This window comes from Rattus rattus, chromosome 3 (genome assembly GCF_011064425.1).
Source record: "Rattus rattus isolate New Zealand chromosome 3, Rrattus_CSIRO_v1, whole genome shotgun sequence".
NCBI classification, from domain to species: Eukaryota; Metazoa; Chordata; class Mammalia; order Rodentia; family Muridae; genus Rattus; species Rattus rattus.
Genome location: NC_046156.1, coordinates 113199689 through 113218605, shown reverse-complemented (window position 1 = coordinate 113218605; position 18917 = coordinate 113199689). Strand labels below are relative to the sequence as shown.

At 45.4% G+C, this 18917-nt stretch overlaps 1 protein-coding gene across 1 annotated transcript in view; it reads left to right on the top strand.

Moving 5' to 3' along the window:
* The first annotated feature begins 270 nt into the window (after positions 1 to 270).
* Intu (inturned planar cell polarity protein) overlaps positions 271 to 18917 on the top strand; it is a 74724-nt gene continuing 56077 nt past the window's right edge. The window contains exons 1-2 of the mRNA XM_032898470.1: positions 271 to 494; positions 13752 to 14299. Coding sequence (XP_032754361.1) covers positions 349 to 494; positions 13752 to 14299 — 694 coding nt within the window. The 5' untranslated portion in view covers positions 271 to 348. The remainder of the gene's footprint in view (positions 495 to 13751; positions 14300 to 18917) is intronic.

The window sequence follows — 18917 nt, the reverse complement described above, 5'->3', positions numbered from 1 at the left end:
GGATCATGATTTTAAAACATAATAAAAAAAAGAAAACAAGATATCGTACAAACTGTCAATATGAAAAGAGAAAAAGAATCTTTGCTTGGCTCTCCCGTGCAAGAGCGTGGGGAAATGCCAAACAGGGAAGTTTGTACTGGCTGTGAAAAGAGCACTTTAGTTTCCAAAAATGCTCCGCCTCTGTACCGAGAAGCTTCCCCGTCTCCTGGGCAACCGGCGCCCCAGCCAATCGCAGCTGAGTACCGGGGTCACGTGGCCCGGCCTGGCAAAATGGCGGAGCTGCTGATGGCGCGGCTGGCGGGCTCTGGAGTCTGATTTTTCTCCCCCGGAGCTCTCGCGACCGAAAGGATGGCGGACCCTGCGAGGGGAGACTCGCGTGGTCGCGCGCCCGAGCTCCCTGGAGACCTGTCCTCACAGGAAGAGGAAGAGGAGGAAAGCGACTCCGACGCCGGGGCCAGCAGCTTGGGCTCCTGCTCCTCAGCCAGCAGCGACACGTAAGACTCCAGGAGACTGAGGGTCCTCTGTCCTGAGCGCACGTATGGGGAGTGGGGTGCTGACCTGCTTGCTGCGGTCTCCGGATAAAAGAGTCCCTGCCTCTGGGTGGATTCTGTGTCTGTGAAGGATCTCTGTGGTGCTCCTGAACCTTCCCCCGTAACATTGCTTCTTACCTCACTTGTGTCTTAGACTCCAGAGCATTCTTTAACATTTATATTTTTATTACTTTTTATTATACGTACCTGTGTGTCTTTGTGTGGGTATCTGCACATGAGTGCAGGTGCCCACAGAGGCCAGCAGAGGGCATTGGATCCCGGGAACTAGAGTTTCCTGGGTTATGAGCCACCATGTTGGTGCTTGGAACTAAACTCCAGTCTTCTCCAAGAGCAGCAAACGACCCAACCTATGACTTCCCTCTGCACCCTCAGACTCCAGAGTATTTACTGGAGAAAGACACCGTACACACACTTTATAAAGCAACTATTTTATATTGGAGAGATGTTTCTTGTGGAAGTGATAGCAGAAAGAGGAACCTCGTATCAAGACATCCTCTCTGTCTTCAGCATATTTATGCTGTGATTTTCTGTTCAACCCCAGGGTTTCTACTTCAAGCCAGAATCCTTGGTAATACTATGAATGAATTATTTTGAGTGACAGTATTTCAATTCTTAAGGAATCTGTCCCTGTTGCTATGGATTAAGGACTTCTTGGAAAAGCGACGGGTAACTTACAGTGAATGGCAGGGAAAAGGTTCAGGCCGCTGTGTACACAAAGACCATCCGTAGTTTTAGGAGGACATTTTATTTGCAGTTAGAGCTAGCAGTTACAAATAATTGTGACCATCCTCAACCAACCGTATGTAACACATTCTTTCTTTATTAGTTGTCACGAAAAATAAGGGAAAACCCTGCTTAAATCCATGCTAGCAGCTTACTACAGATAGATCGTGTTCTTAAAACTCTGAACAGATGTAAGAACATCAACTTTTTATAAGTTGTTGTCATCTTAAAAAGTGATTTAAAATGTTGTAGTTTGTTCTAGATTCACATCTGTTGCTGTGTTAAGAAATTATGACCAAAGGCAACTTTGAGGAGAGGGTTTTTTTTTTTTTTTTTTTTTTTTTTTTACTTAAAATCCCAAATCAGAGTCCATTACTGAGTGAAGGACTTCAAGGCAGGACCTTGAGGCAGGCCTGCTTTGCCCTTCTACATAGCAATCCTTCCAATCAAGGAACTCACTTCACAGCCAGAGCTGCAAGGCAGGACGCATGGAGGGCAATGATGGCGGGCCGGGCTGGCGGGCTGGCTGGGCTGGCGGGCTGGCGGCAGGCGGGCAGGCGGGCAGGCTGGCGGGCAGGCGGGCAGGCGGGCAGGCGGGCAGGCGGCAGGCGGGCAGGCGGCAGGCGGGCAGGCACGCTGGTTAAGCCCAGCTAGCTTTCTTGTGTAGTTTCAGAACCACACTGGCTTGGGATCTACATCAGTTATCAATCAATACAATCCCTTACGTGCCCACAGATCCATCCGATTTAGGGCACTTCCTCAATTGAGATTTTCTTCCTAGATAATTCTAGGTTGTCTCAAGTTGGCAGCTAGTACTAACCAGGACACGGTCATTTCATGAGTTTCCTGGAAGGAAACGGACATTACAAAACCTTATTGTGCTGTGGAAGCATCAGACTGAGGTTCTCATGCTTGATTTCTCTACATCTTAGTCACATACCTTTCTCCTAGGAATAATTTGAACCTAAGTCCTGAAATGACCTCGAGCATCCAGTGGGGTTTTCTTGAGAACCTTGTAGGAAAACCTGTATTTTGTGGTCTGGAATACATGTGTCTATGTCTTTATCACTCATTTACCAACCACTCCAAACATCCCAGTGCCCTTGTGCTGATAGTACACGCCTATTGCCTGTTTCCCACCAACATTCAGACTTTTTTTTGTCTGTTCCTTATTGGTATGTGTAACATGAAGGGGAGATTGCTGACCTGCCTTGGGAAGTTCAAATAGTTTGTTTTATTAGTTATTTACTGCCTGCCGTAAGCTACGGTTACAGTGTGAGTTGGGTCATCCTGCTTTGGGAAGAGCCACTCTGATGAGAGGTTTAGAACTATGAATCAGAAGCTTTCAAATCAGAGATGTACAAAGTGCCTGCTACCCCTGTGGCCTCCATGAAGTGTAGAGAGAAAGGCATATTCCATATCCTGGACTTTCAAGATTCCTGTTATTGACTGACTCTTCTTTTTGCAAGTTATTATTTCATGCATGTTTTAATCAAAATACAGTTTGACCTGCATGTGATCACGTTAGTAAGTTTATTATTTTTGAGATGAAACTGCCTTAGGATAACATTTCTGGTAGAGTTTTAAAAATATTTAATGTGCACTTAAGTGCCTATATTTGTGTGTGCCTGTGTATGCCTCTGTGTGTGTGTGTGTGTGTGTGTGTGTGTGTGTGTGTGTTTGTGCCTGGTGTGTGTTTGCTTGGTGTGTGTTTGTGCCTCTGTGTGTGTGTGTGTGTGTGTGTGTGTGTGTGTTTGTTCCTGTGTGTGTGTGTTTGTGCCTGATGTGTGTGTGTGCCTGGTGTGTATGTGTGCCTGTGTGTGTGTGTGTGTGTGTGTTTGTGCCTGGTGTGTGTGTTGTGCCTGTGTGTGTGTGTTTGTGCCTGGTGTGTGTGTGTGCCTGGTGTGTGTGTGTGCCTGGTGTGTGTGTGTGTGTGTGTGTGTGCCTGGTGTGTGTTTGTGCCTGTGTGTGTGTGTTTGTGCCTGTGTGTGTGTTTGTGCCTGTGTGTGTGTTTGTGCCTGTGTGTGTGTGTTTGTGCCTGTGTGTGTGTGTGTGCCTGTGTGTGTGTTTGTGCCTGTGTGTGTGTTTGTGCCTGGTGTGTGTGTGTGTGCCTGTGTGTGTGTGTTTGTGCCTGGTGTGTGTGTGTTTGTGCCTGGTGTGTGTGTGTGTGTGCCTGTGTGTGTGTGTTTGTGCCTGGTGTGTGTGTGTGTGCCTGTGTGTGTGTGTTTGTGCCTGGTGTGTGTGTTTGTGCCTGGTGTGTGTGTGTGTGTGTGTGTGTGTGTGTTTGTGCCTGGTGTGTGTGTGTGTTTGTGCCTGGTGTGTGTGTGTGTGTGCCTGTGTGTGTGTGTTTGTGCCTGTGTGTGTGTGTGTGTGCCTGTGTGTGTGTGTTTGTGCCTGGTGTGTGTGTGTGTGTGCCTGTGTGTGTGTTTGTGCCTGGTGTGTGTGTGTGTGTGTGTGTGTGTGTGTGCCTGTGTGTGTATGTTTGTGCCTGGTGTGTGTGTGTGTGTGCCTGTGTGTGTGTGTTTGTGCCTGGTGTGTGTGTGTGTGTGTGTGCCTGTGTGTGTGTGTGTTTGTGCCTGGTGTGTGTGTGCCTGTGTGTGTGTGTTTGTGCCTGTGTGTGTGTGTGTGTGTGTGTGTGTGTGTGTGTGTGTGTGTGCGCGCGCGCACGTGCGTGCTTGCTCACAGTTGCCATGACATAATTATGGAGGTCAGAAGACAACTTGGAAGAGTTGATTCTCTCCTCCCTACCATGTGGGTTCAGGGCATCACATGTAGGTCATCCAGCAGCAAGTGCCCTTTTGCTGAGGCATTTCTCTGGCCCCAGGTTGTTTTTGTAGTAGATTTATTTTAGGCTTGACCTCAGGGAGCCTTCAGAGACAAAACTAGTTAGAGAATTGGGTTAAGTAATCCACTGATTGCTTCAGAACTAAGACAACCCGGCATCTCCTTAGCAGTGAAGCCAGGCTTCTTTGCTTTGGTGTGTAGTTACCAGTTCATTGAGGCAGCATTGACTAGTTCCTGTTGGCCAGAAGCTGTCAATTTTATGACATCGATTTTTAATTTTTTAAAGTGGTTTTTTTTGGGGGGGGGTCATTGTTAGTTTTATAACTAGGGCTGAGGGGCAAAAAGAGGAATGACTAAACAATAGATTCTAACTGAGAAACTTCTATCTAAAATGAGATTGGCTAGAGAAGAATTTCCTTTACATTTCGCTAGAGGCTTTCAGTCACTTTATTGAGGCATATGTGAAAACCTGCACTTCCCTCCATCCACATAGCACATTATCTCTCACCTAGATGTTTCTCCACATGTCTGAGACCATGCATCCTTCTCTTCCTATGACCCCTCACTTTCTGCCACTGCAGGTGGCTTTGTATGTTCCAGAGTTTTGAAAAATGCAGTGTTTAGTCTCTGTTTTATCTTCTCTTTTATTTTTACTATAGTAGTCCCCTCCCCCCTCTGTGTGTAGGAGATGATAGGATTCTATCATTTGTCTAGATAACCTTTTTTCTTGGGTTTTGACACGGACAGGAACGACTTATGGGATCATATTCATGGTGCCATATTATTATTATACTCTGTTCTAAGTAGTAGTTTCCCCTTTTCTCCTGTTCTGAACCCTGACTTTGCTTTTATTTAGTTCTTTTAGGAACTCACGCAGTTTAATAAGATAAGTAACCGGGAAGTGGGTCAGTGATGAGAAGGGTCACTCCCGGCTGCCACCTCGAGTCACTCATGTTCAGTGTGTTAAATTCTCCCCCTCCCTTCCCTCCATCCTCTCACCACCACCTTGCTTTACATCTTTAGACTTGATTGCTGTGCACACCCTGGACTGTACCCCAGCCCTCACTCCTCTCCCCTCTCCACACTGCCTTACTGCAGGGGCTTGCTTCTCCTGTCTCACACACTCCGTGGGCGTCACTTTAACAGATCTGGATGCCCTGCCTCCAGGCATTCCGCCATCTAGCTGCAAGAACTTACTTTCTCAAACACAGTTCTAAAGATTGGAGAGATGAGCCCGGTATGATGGTGCACATCTTTGGTCCTCCCACTTAGAAGGCAGAGATAGGAGGATCTCTGTGAGTTTGAGGCCAGCCTGGTCTACAAAGTGAGTTCCAGGACAGCTGGGCTACACAGGGAGACCTTGTCTTGAGAAATAAAAACAATAACAAAGACTGAAGGAATGGTTCAGTGATTAAGAGCATGGCATGTACTGTTCTAGAGGAAGACTGGAGTTTGGTTTCTAGCATCCATGCCAAGTGGCTCACAAACATATGTAACCCTACCTCCAGGTAGATCTAATGCCTCAGCAGGTACACAGGAACACACACACACACACACACACACACACACACACACACACACACACTTCTCTTCTCCATCAATGATCCCTTTCTGGTTTTCAGTGTTTAAGATTTGTCAGTAAGAGCCATGAGATCAAGCATTCCCTCCTGGAGGGGAAGAGGTTCATGAATGCTTACCCCTAACTGAGGTACTGTGGATGCTTGATGGTTTCTGAGAAAGGTGTGGTCCCTAATAAGGGTACTAGGCTCCAATGTGTGGCCCCATATCCAGGAATGTGTAGTAGCACTGCTGATCTTGATGCAGTCTTTAAATATTAAGATGACAAAGCTGTGCAGATGCAAGTGAAGGTGGATCTGGAAATCATTAGCAGGAGAAGTTGGGGTAAATACGATCAAAATACAACCATGTGAAATTATCAGAGAATTAATAAATGTACTTAAAATAAGTCTTTAAAAGATAACACAGTTATAAACCATGTTTCCTGCTCTACTCAGGATAACTTTGACAGCTCTTTTCCTGGCATAGCCCTTCTTTGTTATGTGTGTAGTGTATGTATATAGGTGCGTGTGCCCATGTACTCATCAAGATCAGCTGTGGACATTGGGTGTCTCCACCTATCAGGAAGGGTCTCTCACTGAGCCTGGAGGTAGGCTGGCAGTCAACAAACCCCAGCAGTTCTCCTGTTCATTCCTTACAGTGCTGGGGTTCTGTGGTGATTTGGATAGGAATGGCCCGCATAGACTAGTGTGTTTGAATGCTTGGCCCATAGAGAGTGGCACTATTAGGAGGTGTGTCAATATGAGGTGGGCTTTGAGTTCTGTGTTCAAACTGCACCCAGGGCAAACAGTCCCCTTCTGCTGCCTACAGAACCTGATGTAGAACTCACCTGCACTCTGCCATGTTTCCCACCATGATGATAATGGACTGAACCTCTGAAGCTGTAAGCCTGCCCCAATTAAATGGTTTTCTTTGTAAGAATTGCCACGGTCATGATGTCTCTTCACAGCAATAAAATCTAAACAAAGACAGAAGTGATACCAGGGACTGGGGTATTGCTGTGATAGGCCATGCTGTAAAAGACCATGATTTTGTTTGGAGGACTGTGGATTTGGGGACTTTGGATTAGGAAAGCAGTGGCATGGCTTAAGTGGCCTAGTAGAGACACGGAAGAGAGTGGTGCTGAGGATGATTTGAACTGTGCCCCCCCCCCAACTCAAGAGGTTTCAGAGGATAAAAGAAATTTAGTATGTTGCCTAGAGATCATTCTTGTGATATTTTGACTAAGAGTGTGACTGCTTTTTTTGCCCTCATTCAAAAAATGTGCCTGAGGCTGAATTGAAGAGTTTGGATTAATTGCATTTTGCAGAACAGATTTCAAAACAGCCTAGTACTGACTGTGTCTTGTGGTTATCAGTGGCCATACTTCTGAAGATACATAAGGAAAAGGAGCAAGCCAAGCAAAGAAAGCTACAAATGTACAATTTAAGGAAGAATGGAGCTAAATCCTGTGTTCAAGAAGACAAACAGATTAAAGAAAAGCCTGATGTTAAATGGAATAAAGGGATTGTGAACTCAGGAGAAGAGTCAACCCAGCTAAGTTTCCAATTTGTGCAAAGAAATTAAAGAAACGCTTAGATCCAGGGATGTTGGTACATATCTTTAATCTTAGCACTTCAGGGGACAGAGGCATACAGATTTCTGAGTTCAAGGCCAGCCTGGTTTACAGGGCCAGTGCCAGGACAGCCAAGCATAAGTGGCAAAGGAAACCATCAAAACCAGAAAGCTGGTGAAGATGTGCTTGAACATGGAGGCCATGTTCCAGTCCCAGTAAGCAGCAGACTTGGCACCTTCGGCCACATGGTTTGTTCTGGCTTTAGAGTCAAGGATAAAAGAAGGGCTTATGGAATCTCCCTTCATGACTAAGGAAAGTCACTGAGGCCAGGTCTGTGTGCAGGGGAGGCCCAGAGAGACCATTGTGTGAAGCTCTGAAGGTGAAGCCTGGATTGCCTTTGGAGAAACCAAGAGGTTAGAGATGTCAGAGCTGTGGGATACCCACCCATAAAAGCTGCTAACAGGGAGTAGAGCCAGTCCGATAGATAGAAATGTGCTGCAGTCGACAAAGCTGAGGGGGTTGGAGATCTGAAGAGCACTTTGGCATCAGACATGGAGTGCAGAGTTTGGAGTTTGCCCAGCTGGTGTTTGGTATTGATTTGGTCCATTACCTCTTCACTATGCTTCCTTTTGAACAATAATGTATATCCTGTGCCACTGTGTGTTGGAAGTATGTGATCTGCTTTTTGATTTTGATTTTACAGTTAAGAGTTTATGTGAATATCAGAAGAGACTTTGAACTTTGGACTTTTAAACACTGTTGTGACTGGGATAGACTATGGAGACTTTTGAAGTTGAACTAAATGCATTTTGCATTATGTTATGGCTACAAATCTATGGGGGCCAGGGAGTGGAATGTTGTGATCTGAATAGGTATGGTTGCATAGACTCACGTGTTTGAATGCTTTGCCCATAGGGAGCGGCACTATTAGAAGATGTGGCCTTGTTGGAGGAAGTAAGTCACTGGAGGTGGGATTCTGAGGCTTTATGGCATGACCCTGTTTGCTGGTCTCTATCTGCTTCCTGTGTGCAAGTGAAATATGATTAACCAGCTCCCTACTCCTGCCTCCACTCCTTCCTTCCTGTTGCTATGTTATCCCACTCTGTCCCTTTGGAACTGTGACCTTTCTCCCTTAAGTTGCTTTTTGTCAGGGTGTTTTATCACACCAACAGACTGAATCTAGGACTGACCACATCAAGCTGGCAAGTGAGATTAGCCATCGCCCATTAGTCATCACCTCATAACACCTCGTCACTGTTTTGTTTTCTACTCTGTAGTTTTTTTCTGTCCCTAAAGTTGTCCTGCTACTATACCTGTTAGTGCCACATAACTTTGTGGTGGCTACTTTGGTAAAGTGCCTTGTACTTTCTGCAAGAGGAGGAGGATGTAATTGTTTGGGACAGTGCAAATTTGTTTTCCTTAAATGAGGGAATGTGAAGGTCAGGCTCTATACTGCATGGCTCTTCTTGCAGTGGTTAAGGAAATTGCCATGCTGTTTCAAATGAAACAAAGCATAATAATAATTTTGGCATTAATGCAAATGAAGACCTAAGAGAGTCGTATGTTTCAGAAAGGGAAAATAAAAGGTTTCCTATAAACTAAGGGTTTCAGAATACATTAAGAATTGAGCGTTACTAATGTTACCTTAAGTCCATTTCCTTTGAATATTATGGAACAACTGTGAGTAAATGTGGTGATTCTCACATTGGTAAATCTTCCCAGGGCAGATGCTGCCCCTGTACACATTATTGCTGGGAGTCTTGGAAACCATTCAAAGCACCTTCAGACCTGTAAGCAGCTAGTAAACCTAAGGTTGTTTCTGATTAGAAAAAAGTAAAATAAACAATGGTGGCTTTCAGGGAAAACATTATTACTCGTGAGAACTTCCTGGCTTGTACCATGGAGTCTCAGAGGTGTTTAAAGTACACTACTGCTGACTCTTGGGATCCATGCACTACGAATGTGAACTGAAACAGCTAGACTTCACTCCTTTTCTAAAAGATTTTTCTAAGTTAAGTTTTGACTTACAGAAAGTTGCAAAGGTGCTCCTGTGCTCCTGTAAAGCCTGTCTCTTTGATGTTAACCTCCTACACAGCTGTTACTCACTCGTCAGGAAGAAGTTAACGTTGGTCTGAGCTGACTCCAGAGCTGGTTTGGATGCTACCGCTCTTCTATTACTGTTCTGTTTTGGTTCCAGGATTCCACCCAGAGTCTCATGTTGCCACCCGTCATCAGTTCGTCTTAATCTCCTGTGGTTTGTGACAGTTTCTCAGCCCATGCCTGGTCTCCTAGCATCCATCTCTGGGTTAAGGCGATGTCTGCTTTGTACCCGGTTCTATGAACGACAACTGTTAAGTCCTCTTTTTCTTCTGCTCCCTAACCCTCTCCTGCCATTTATCCTCTGTGCCTCTGCCTTTTACCTGTCATATGCACCATCCTGGGTTCTTTCTCGTCTTCTCTTCCTCACAGAGCAAAGGTGTTTATTTTTAACTTTGATTTTGTTTTGTTTATTAGTATTGCATGTATTTGCAAGTGTGAGTGTACAACTACATGTGCACCATGTAGCATACATGGAGAACAAAGAACAACCTTGTGGCATCTGTTCTCTTCGTTCCACTGTGTGGGTGCCAGGAATCAAACTCATGTTGTCTGGCTTGGCAGCAAGCAGTTTTATCTGTTGAGCCTTCTCAATATCACAAGAGATGTGTTTTCATTTACATTTGCTACATTCTGCCCACGTGGATCTTTAAAACATAACCAAAAGGTGAATTCATACTCAAACGTTAACGATTCAGATGAACCAGCCTTATATTTAGCAAATGAAAAAGTGCTCTTGAATCTAATATGAAGAACACAGCAAACTGCAAGGATACGATGTTAAAACACACAAGCCACACATTGTTGAAGTTGATAGGAGTATCCGTTATTAGGGATCAATTGCTTTTCAGCACGGTGACAAGTTAGTTATGTGTGAGGAAAGGTATATGGCAGGGTATATTGTGGCTCCCAATTTCAAAAACATTTGTTTTTTGGCTCTGTTTTTGGGCTTGTGGGGAAAACAGTGCTCGATGGCAGAGGAAGCTGCTCACCTCATGAAAGCCATAAAGGGAGGGGACAGAACATAGTTTGAGAGCATGCTCCTAGCAGCCTCTTCCTCCTCAAAGCCCTGTCATCTGGGTTCATCAGTGGATGGTACCTTCATGATCTCTCCTTTCTCTCTAGCCCACTACCTGGCAACTAGCATTAACCCCTCAGTTTTGGGAAAACTTCATAGGCAAACCACAGTGAAACCTGATCATATTGTCCGTAGTGTACCAGTGAAATTCATTCTGTCCACAGTGTGCCAGTGAGATCCTAGTGTCCACAGTGTGCCAGTGAGATCCTACTGTCCACAGTGTGCCAGTGAGATCCTACTGTCCACAGTGTGCCAGTGAGATCCTAGTGTCCACAGTGTGCCAGTGAGATCCTACTGTCCACAGTGTGCCAGTGAGGTCCTACTGTCCACAGTGTGCCAGTGAGATCCTAGTGTCCACAGTGTGCCAGTGAGATCCTAGTGTCCACAGTGTGCCAGTGAGATCCTAGTGTCCACAGTGTGCCAGTGAGATCCTAGTGTCCACAGTGTGCCAGTGAGATCCTAGTGTCCACAGTGTGCCAGTGAGATCCTAGTGTCCACAGTGTCCCAGTGAGATCCTAGTGTCCACAGTGTGCCAGTGAGCTCATACTGTCCACAGTGTGCCAGTGAGATCCTAGTGTCCACAGTGTGCCAGTGAGATCCTAGTGTCCACAGTGTGCCAGTGAGATCCTAGTGTCCACAGTGTGCCAGTGAGATCCTAGTGTCCACAGTGTGCCAGTGAGATCCTAGTGTCCACAGTGTGCCAGTGAGATCCTAGTGTCCACAGTGTGCCAGTGAGATCTACTGTCCACAGTGTGCCAGTGAGATCCTAGTGTCCACAGTGTGCCAGTGAGATCCTAGTGTCCACAGTGTGCCAGTGAGATCCTAGTGTCCACAGTGTCCCAGTGAGATCCTAGTGTCCACAGTGTGCCAGTGAGCTCATACTGTCCACAGTGTGCCAGTGAGATCCTAGTGTCCACAGTGTGCCAGTGAGATCCTACTGTCCACAGTGTGCCAGTGAGATCCTAGTGTCCACAGTGTACCAGTGAGGACTATTGATCATTTGTCCCCTAAAGGCTTACAGTAGGCCCACAGTTATTTGGAATCTTGAGAGCAGAGCTGCAGAATGGTTGAACATTGACCTGTGTGAGCATAGAGGGTGAGGTTGAAGTGGCCAGTGTATGTAGCTGGAGACCCGAGGTCAGGGATACTGAGCATCTTAAAGGATGCCCCATTTGGGAAGGCAGCTAGACCAGTGAAGTGTTAGTTGTGGTGTTCTTTGCCATTTTTTTTTAATGACTCATACACTTGAAAATTTTGTGTTACTAACCAGCTATGTAGACCAGGGAAGGAAATTGTATTTTGGGAGACTATTTTTTATGGTATTCAAAAATCAGTATTTGACAAAATTTAAGTTAAAGAACCAGAGTTGCTAATAAACACTTAAGAAAGCAGAGAAAACTTTTCTATTTGGTTGAAGGATTAGAACACAGATTACATGGCTACTCTCAACCTGTGGCTTATGACCCTTTCATAGGGGTCACCTAAAAGACCATTGAAAACCACAGATATTTACATTATAATTCATAACAGTAGCAAAATTACAGTTATGAAGTAACAATGAAAATAATTTTATGGTTGAGACGGGGATTCACCACAACATGTGGAACTGTATTAAAAGACCCAGGTGTTTAGGAAAGTTGAGAACTGCTGGAGTACACCCTTTCCCACTGAGGTGCTCATCTTAAAGCTCTCCCCACATGGTGGCTTTACAAGGAAACAAGTGTCACTTAATAGACTGGCAGCTCAGAAGGCAGACTCTACAGGACAGAGTGTGATCAGTTATTGCCCGGGATGGATGTCGCTGCTCTTTAATGCTCTTTCCATAGTTTTAATGGCAATAATTTGGGCTTTTAATAGCTAGCTTCCCATCTGTCCTTTTTTACAGCCACAGGATGAGTTATATAAAGTGTTGGCTTTTCTTTTCTTACTATTACTGCTAATGAGGAGCTGGGCAGAAATTATAGGTTATAGCTAGGCTCATTATGAACTATGATTATAGCTGGTCTGGTTCAGCTACGGCTACAGTTTATGGAAAGATGACTGCTGCTGTTCTGAAAATTGTTATCTGGACAAAGTAGGTGACGCTTAGCCTCGTAGCCTGAAGCCAACCTAAGTACTCACCGTGCAAGTAGGATGTTCTCCACACTTTCGATGCCTAATGTGAATCTGGGATATCCATAGTAAGCTATAATTACACAGGGGATGGATTGGGGGTGTGTGTGTGTGTGTGTGTGTGTGTGTGTGTGTGTGTGTGTGTGTGTGAGAGAGAGAGAGAGAGAGAGAGAGAGAGACAGAGGAAGACTAGAGGTTAATAACAGTATTGGTCTTTATCGCACTGTCTTATTTTGTAAGTCAGAGTCTTTCACTGAACCTGGAGCTCACCTTTTGAGCTACACATGTGCTACCATGTTGTCATGTGAGGCATTGTTTCCAGGAAGATACATAACAGAAGGGGACCCATGGTAGATTGAACAGCAGCATGTAACCTGGTGAATCAGTGAGGTTTTGTTGGGGTCACTAACGGAAGTTAGGAAGGGGTTAGTTACAAGGGGTAGGGACAACTCAAAAGCAAGTATGTCTGTCACCCCAGCACTGGTGAAGCTTGGAAGCCTTAGAGCCCTCTGCACAGCTTATGGGCAGTTCCAATGCCCAGGTGTCTGCTCTCTGCAGCTGCTGATGAGGGTCTCTGCCCAGCAGCTTGTGCCTTTTCTCTAAAGCTGGGCCTTCCCACCTGGGGCTTTCAGGTGTTTACTTCCCCAGATGTGCCATTTTCTTTATCTCCTGTGAGATAAAAATCTTGTGAGCCTCCCCTTTCCTCCTAGAGGGAACATTTCAATTCAGAATTCTCTGCTGTACAGCATCGTCCCTCAGCCTGGCTTTCCCGTGTGTGCTGGGGATCTGAACCCAAGTCCTCATGGTTGTGTAGCAAGCCCTCTCCCCACCTCCGAGTGCAACAAGCATCTTCCCAGCCTCTGCTGTAGGTTTGTGGTTGTGGTTTTGCTTTATTTTTGTCCTTCAAGACAAGTCTCACTCTGTAGCCTGGAACGCACTGTGTAACCCAGGCTGGCCTTGAATTCATGGCAGTCCACCTGCCTTGGTTTCTCAAATGCTAGAATTCCAGGTATGAGCCTGAGTCAGTTTTATTTTGTAAAATACAGCCCTATATATTAATAAAAAAGGTTTCTTTCCCCTACTCCCTGCACTTTTATTGGTTTCTTTGGTATCACTCTTCCTGTTTGCTTCCTGCTCCCATTCTTTACAACTCTGTATCCTCCTCCCCACCTCCATCTCAGCTGTCACGGCTGCTGCCCCTCCTACCCAGGAAGGAGAAGCTGTCTTTCTCACATTAGATGACCATTCAGGTGGCCTTTTCTCTCTCCCACAGTGATCTGGAGCCCGAGTGGCTGGACAGTGTGCAGAGGAACGGAGAACTGTTCTACCTGGAGCTGAGTGAGGATGAGGAGGAGAGCCTCCTTCCGGAAACCCAGACTGTGAACCATGTGAACCACGTCAGGTTCAGTGAGAAGGAGGTCATCATCGAAGAGGACGATTCCAGAGAAAGAAAGAAGTATGAGCCCAAGCTTAGACGCTTCACCAAGATCTTGAAAAGCAAAAGCCTTTTACCTAAGCGTCACCACAAAAAGAACAGCAGTAACACTGGGCCTGTGTCCATTCTGAAGCATCAGTCCACCCAGAGGACCGGAGTCACTGTGCAGCAGCGGTACAAGGATGTGACTGTCTACATCAACCCCAAAAAGCTAACGGCCATCAAAGCCAGGGAGCAGGCCAAACTCCTGGAAGTGCTGGTGGGAGTCATCCATCAGACCAAGTGGAGCTGGAAAAGGAGCGGGAAGCAGGCAGATGGAGAGAGACTTGTGGTGCATGGCCTGGTGCCCGGTGGCTCTGCTATGAAGAGCGGTCAGGTACTGGTTGGTAAGTGCTGACACCAGCTCTGGTCCTTGTTTGCAGAGATACATGGTTAAGGGCGGAGCGTGTGAGCTATGGGGTAGAAGACAGAATTTTCAGTCTCCCACTAAAGTCGGTACAAATGGTGTCCCACATGGTCTTAAAAGAACTGCTTTCAGGTACCAAAGACCCATGCCGCTCATTCAGACTGGCAGTCTAGCTCATCTGCAAGTTTTGAATAATACAATTTTATTTCATCTTGCTTATGTTTGCTACAAGAAGAAAGTAAGTTGATTATACAGTGATCATTTAGACTGTAACAGCTGTATCCAATAACATGATACAAAATATGTAATTTATGAATAAAAATACTTTTAAATTGTATGTTTGCACTTGAGGACACCGAGTTCTTGGAGTGGCTGTAGACTGTTTCAGTTGACCCTCTCAAGGGCAGTGCTTTTATGCATAAGTCCCTTTGTAAAGGCACTTGTCTAAAATATCCCACCAGTTTTGAGCAGAAAAAATACAAGTTGTTTTGAAGTTATTGAGTATTTTTGCATTGCTGATTTTAAGCTATGTGTATGAGCTAGTTAGCAACTTTATTCTATTTTATAAAGATAAAAGATAATCAAATATGAAACTATATTTCCTTGTAGTTATTTGTTTGGGCCTGAGCACTTGCTCCTGGACATGTGTGGAGGTCAGGGGCAGCTTGTTAGAGTGGGTTCTAGGCATAGGCCTCAAAGCACTAGGCTTGTTGGCAAGTATGTTCACCCACTGAGCATCTCCCTGGTTCTGAAGATACGTTCTTAACAAAATTTCAAACTTGTAATCGTCCTGAAAGGTGCCAGTCTTCTCAGTGGACCTGGCTTAAGGCAGGAATATTAGAAACATTTTAAAGTGTGTCTGACTGAAGTCTACATTCCATCGTTTGTTCATTGATTCAGAACATCTCTGAGCAGGTGCTAAGTGCCAGGCATGCAAATGACAGATAAAACAATTTATGTAAGGGAGCTCACGTCACAGTGAGGAAAGCACATTGGAAATAGGCAGTGTCACAGTGTGACAGACACATGACAGAGCATCACACTGGTAATTCTCAGAGGTCAATCTGAAGGGTATCTGTCAAAGCATGGGTTCCAAAATGCATCTCCACATTGTTGTAAAGTGACATGTCGTCTAGCCAAAGCAGCAGGCATCCGATCCAGTGGGAGACCCTGTCTCAAGGCAGGAAGGCAGAGGCTGATGAAGGAAGATAGCCAACTCCTTGTTCTGGCTTCTGCATATACATAGGGACAACCATCACACACTCGTGCATGTGACACACACACACACACACACACACACACGTGCACACAAACAAACACACACAGCACATGCACATGTCTCATGGGAAAAAAGGCCACATAAGAAAGGTAGAACACTGAATTCTGGGGAAAGGATTTACCTTATTCCAGTGTTTTCTTTGTCTGCGCTGGCGTTCATTCTAGCTGATGCAGCTCCAGGAGCTTTTAATGTATGAAAGCCTCCTTGCTTGAGGAAGCCAGCAAAGATACTGACCACTTGTGAAGTGCATGGCGGTATATAAAGACACTCGGGAAACAATAGTGCCATTCCATCATCATTGCTTTTTCTGCCAGACGTGTGGTCTGAATGCAAGTGCATGTGGAACAGCTTCCCACATACTCGAGGGAGAGCTGAGGATGGGAACATTTAATGCGGAATGTTCATGTTGGTATATACAGAATCGAGGGAATGTCAGACAGAGCAGCCCCATGCAGAGACAGTCTGTGAACGCCAAGTGTTGTGCTCTAAAATAAGCTGCTATTCATCATGATTCAAAACCTTCAGATAGCTTGTGATCACAAGAGGGGGCAGCTGCCAAGCCGTGGTGCATGGTCTGCGGTGCATGATCTTCGGTGCATGGTGTATGGTGCATGGTGTGTGGTGCATGGTGTGTGGTGCATGGTGTGTGGTGCATGGTGTGTGGTGCATGGTGTGTGGTGCATGGTGTGTGGTGCATGGTGTGTGGTGCATGGTGTGTGGTGCATGGTGTGTGGTGCATGGTGTGTGGTGCATGGTGTGTGGTGCATGGTGTGTGGTGCATGGTCTGTGGTGCATGGTCTATGGTGTGTGGTCTATGGTGTGTGGTGCATGGTCTGATCTGTGATGCATGATCTATCCATGTAATTAGTGTATTTCTTTACACGCCAGATAATTCTTTTACCAGGTAATTCTTTTAGCTTTGGGTGTTTTGTTTTTTTAAACTTTAGACATTTTTCCTCTACTATTTTAAGGTGTCAGCAGTGTTTTATATCATTTATTGGGTTGAGGTGTATGTGTGTGTGTGTGTGTGTGTGTGTGTGTGTGTGTGTGTGTGTGTTTTCCCCCTATATACACTTATCTATCATCTCTAATATTGGAGGTGTAAATAATATAAAACCTCTTACAAAGTTTCAATTCATTTTATTTATGTATTAATTTTCAGATTAGACTCCATGGGGATGAATTGTTACTAAGTTAGCTTCGCGGGTAAACTTGGGTTCCTCACACATGTACTCCTGACTCTCCTGCCTCCACATCCCAAAAGCTAGGATTACAGGCATGTGCCATAAAAACCTGGCTCAAATTTCCTTAACAAATGAAAATCTTTCTTTTCCCTATGCCTGCATTTGATGGCTTGAGATTTCTCAAAATCTTAGCTCTATCAGTAAGGACTCGGTTTCAGTGTTTCAGTAGCCATAGCTAGCACAGTGCACCTCTACGGACTATAGAGATATACCTGTAACATCTCTCTCTGTGCGTGTGGCTTGTCTGCTCTCAGCTGTTAGAACCATGCCTGCTGTTAACAGGACAGTCAGGCCAGTGATGTATATCCTTTTACAACAACAGCCCACCCCACATTTCCTTTGCTCAGATCTCGGACACTTGCCACTCGTGGGGTGGTGCCAGTTTTTGCTGCTCCCCTACATTTCTGTTTCTGAGTATCTCCTTCCAGTTTGGCAGTCGGCTGGAAGCAGTGTGCAGCTGTCATCTTCATCCCAGAGCCAATGGGGTTTGCTCTCTTACATGCGTGGTAGGAGCTGCTGAGCACCTTGGGGCTTCTTTCTTCAGTGTCATTCATTTGGTCATCATGACTCAGTTTTTTCCCAGAGACGAAACATGAGTTTATTGGGCCATGGCTACTTGAAGGGTGTATTAGTCAGGGTTCTCTAGAGTCCCAGCACTTGAAATGAATCCCTGTATACAGTATGTAAAGGGGATTTATTGGAATGACTTACAGGCTGCAGTCCTAATTCAACAATGGCTGTGAATGGAAAGTCCAGACCTCAAGATCTGGATTAAAGATATATGTCTTCAAAGGGCCGTTCCATCTTTCTGTCAGGCTACCTGCTTCAGAATAGTATGGAACATGGTAACACCAGTGGATTCCATGATGGTGGGCCTACTATCACACTTCTTTGGCTGTCAAGTGAGTTCTTTGGTCAGAAGCAATAGTTCATGGAATATCATGATAGTGGATAAGGCGTACTTTAAGTCCACAGATAGTGGTTTTAGTAGAAGCAGGAAAGGCAAATCCATAACCAGAATAAGTATCTATCCAGTAAGGATGAAGAGTTGTTCTTTCCACGAAGGAAGTGATCCAGTGCATTCCACCTGCCACCAAGTTGCTGACTGATGACCCTGGGGAATGGTGCCATATCTGGGGCTCAGTGTTGGTCTCTGCTGTTGGCAGATCTGGCACTCAGCAGCAGCTGTAGCCAGGTCAGCCTTAGTGAGTGGAAGTCCATGCTGTTGAGCCCATGCTTAAGCCCCACCTCTGCCACCATGGCCAGTTTGTTCATGTGCCCATTGAGCAATGACAGGGATGGCTGGAGAAAGAGGCTGACTGTCCACAGAACAGGCCATCTTATCCATGTGATTATTGATGTCACTTTTTTGATGAGAATTTGCATGAGGCACAAGAAATCTTCACATTCTTCATCCATTTGGAGAGCTCGATCCACCCTCCTCCCCAGATGTCTTTCTCACCAATTTTTCATTTGTTATCTTTCCCAAGTCCCTGATCATCTGGCCAATCAATTGGCTACAGTCCAGGAAACAGTAGGCCCTAGTCTTTTCTTCCTCAGTCAGCTGATCATAAGGAACACCCCATGAGGCTGGAGGTACACACTTGGCAACAGAAGGCATTGTAATTGTAACAGGAGTAGAAACCATAGACATTGGTGGATGGTTTACTAAACCACCAACTGATGAGTACACATGGAGGGACCCATGGCTCCAGCCACATATGTAGCAGAGGATGGCCTTGTCCAGCATCAATAGGAGGAAATGCCCATGATCCTGTGAAGGCTCATTTCCCAATGTAGGGTAATGCCAAAGTGTTGAGGCGGGAGTGGGAGCATCTTCATAGAAGAAGGGGGAGGGGTATGGGAGATGGAAAGGGGATAACATTTGAAATGTAAATACATAAAATATCCAAGAAAAATAAAATTAAAAAGTAAAAAAGAAACCATAGGCATTTGGAGAACTTCTTCACGTAACTTGTCTGTGCCTTCCGGACCTGCTCCTGATCAAGTATACACCGCTTCCTTCTGAAACTTCATAAACCAGGCCTCCATCCCTCCATCTTCTGCACTGCTCT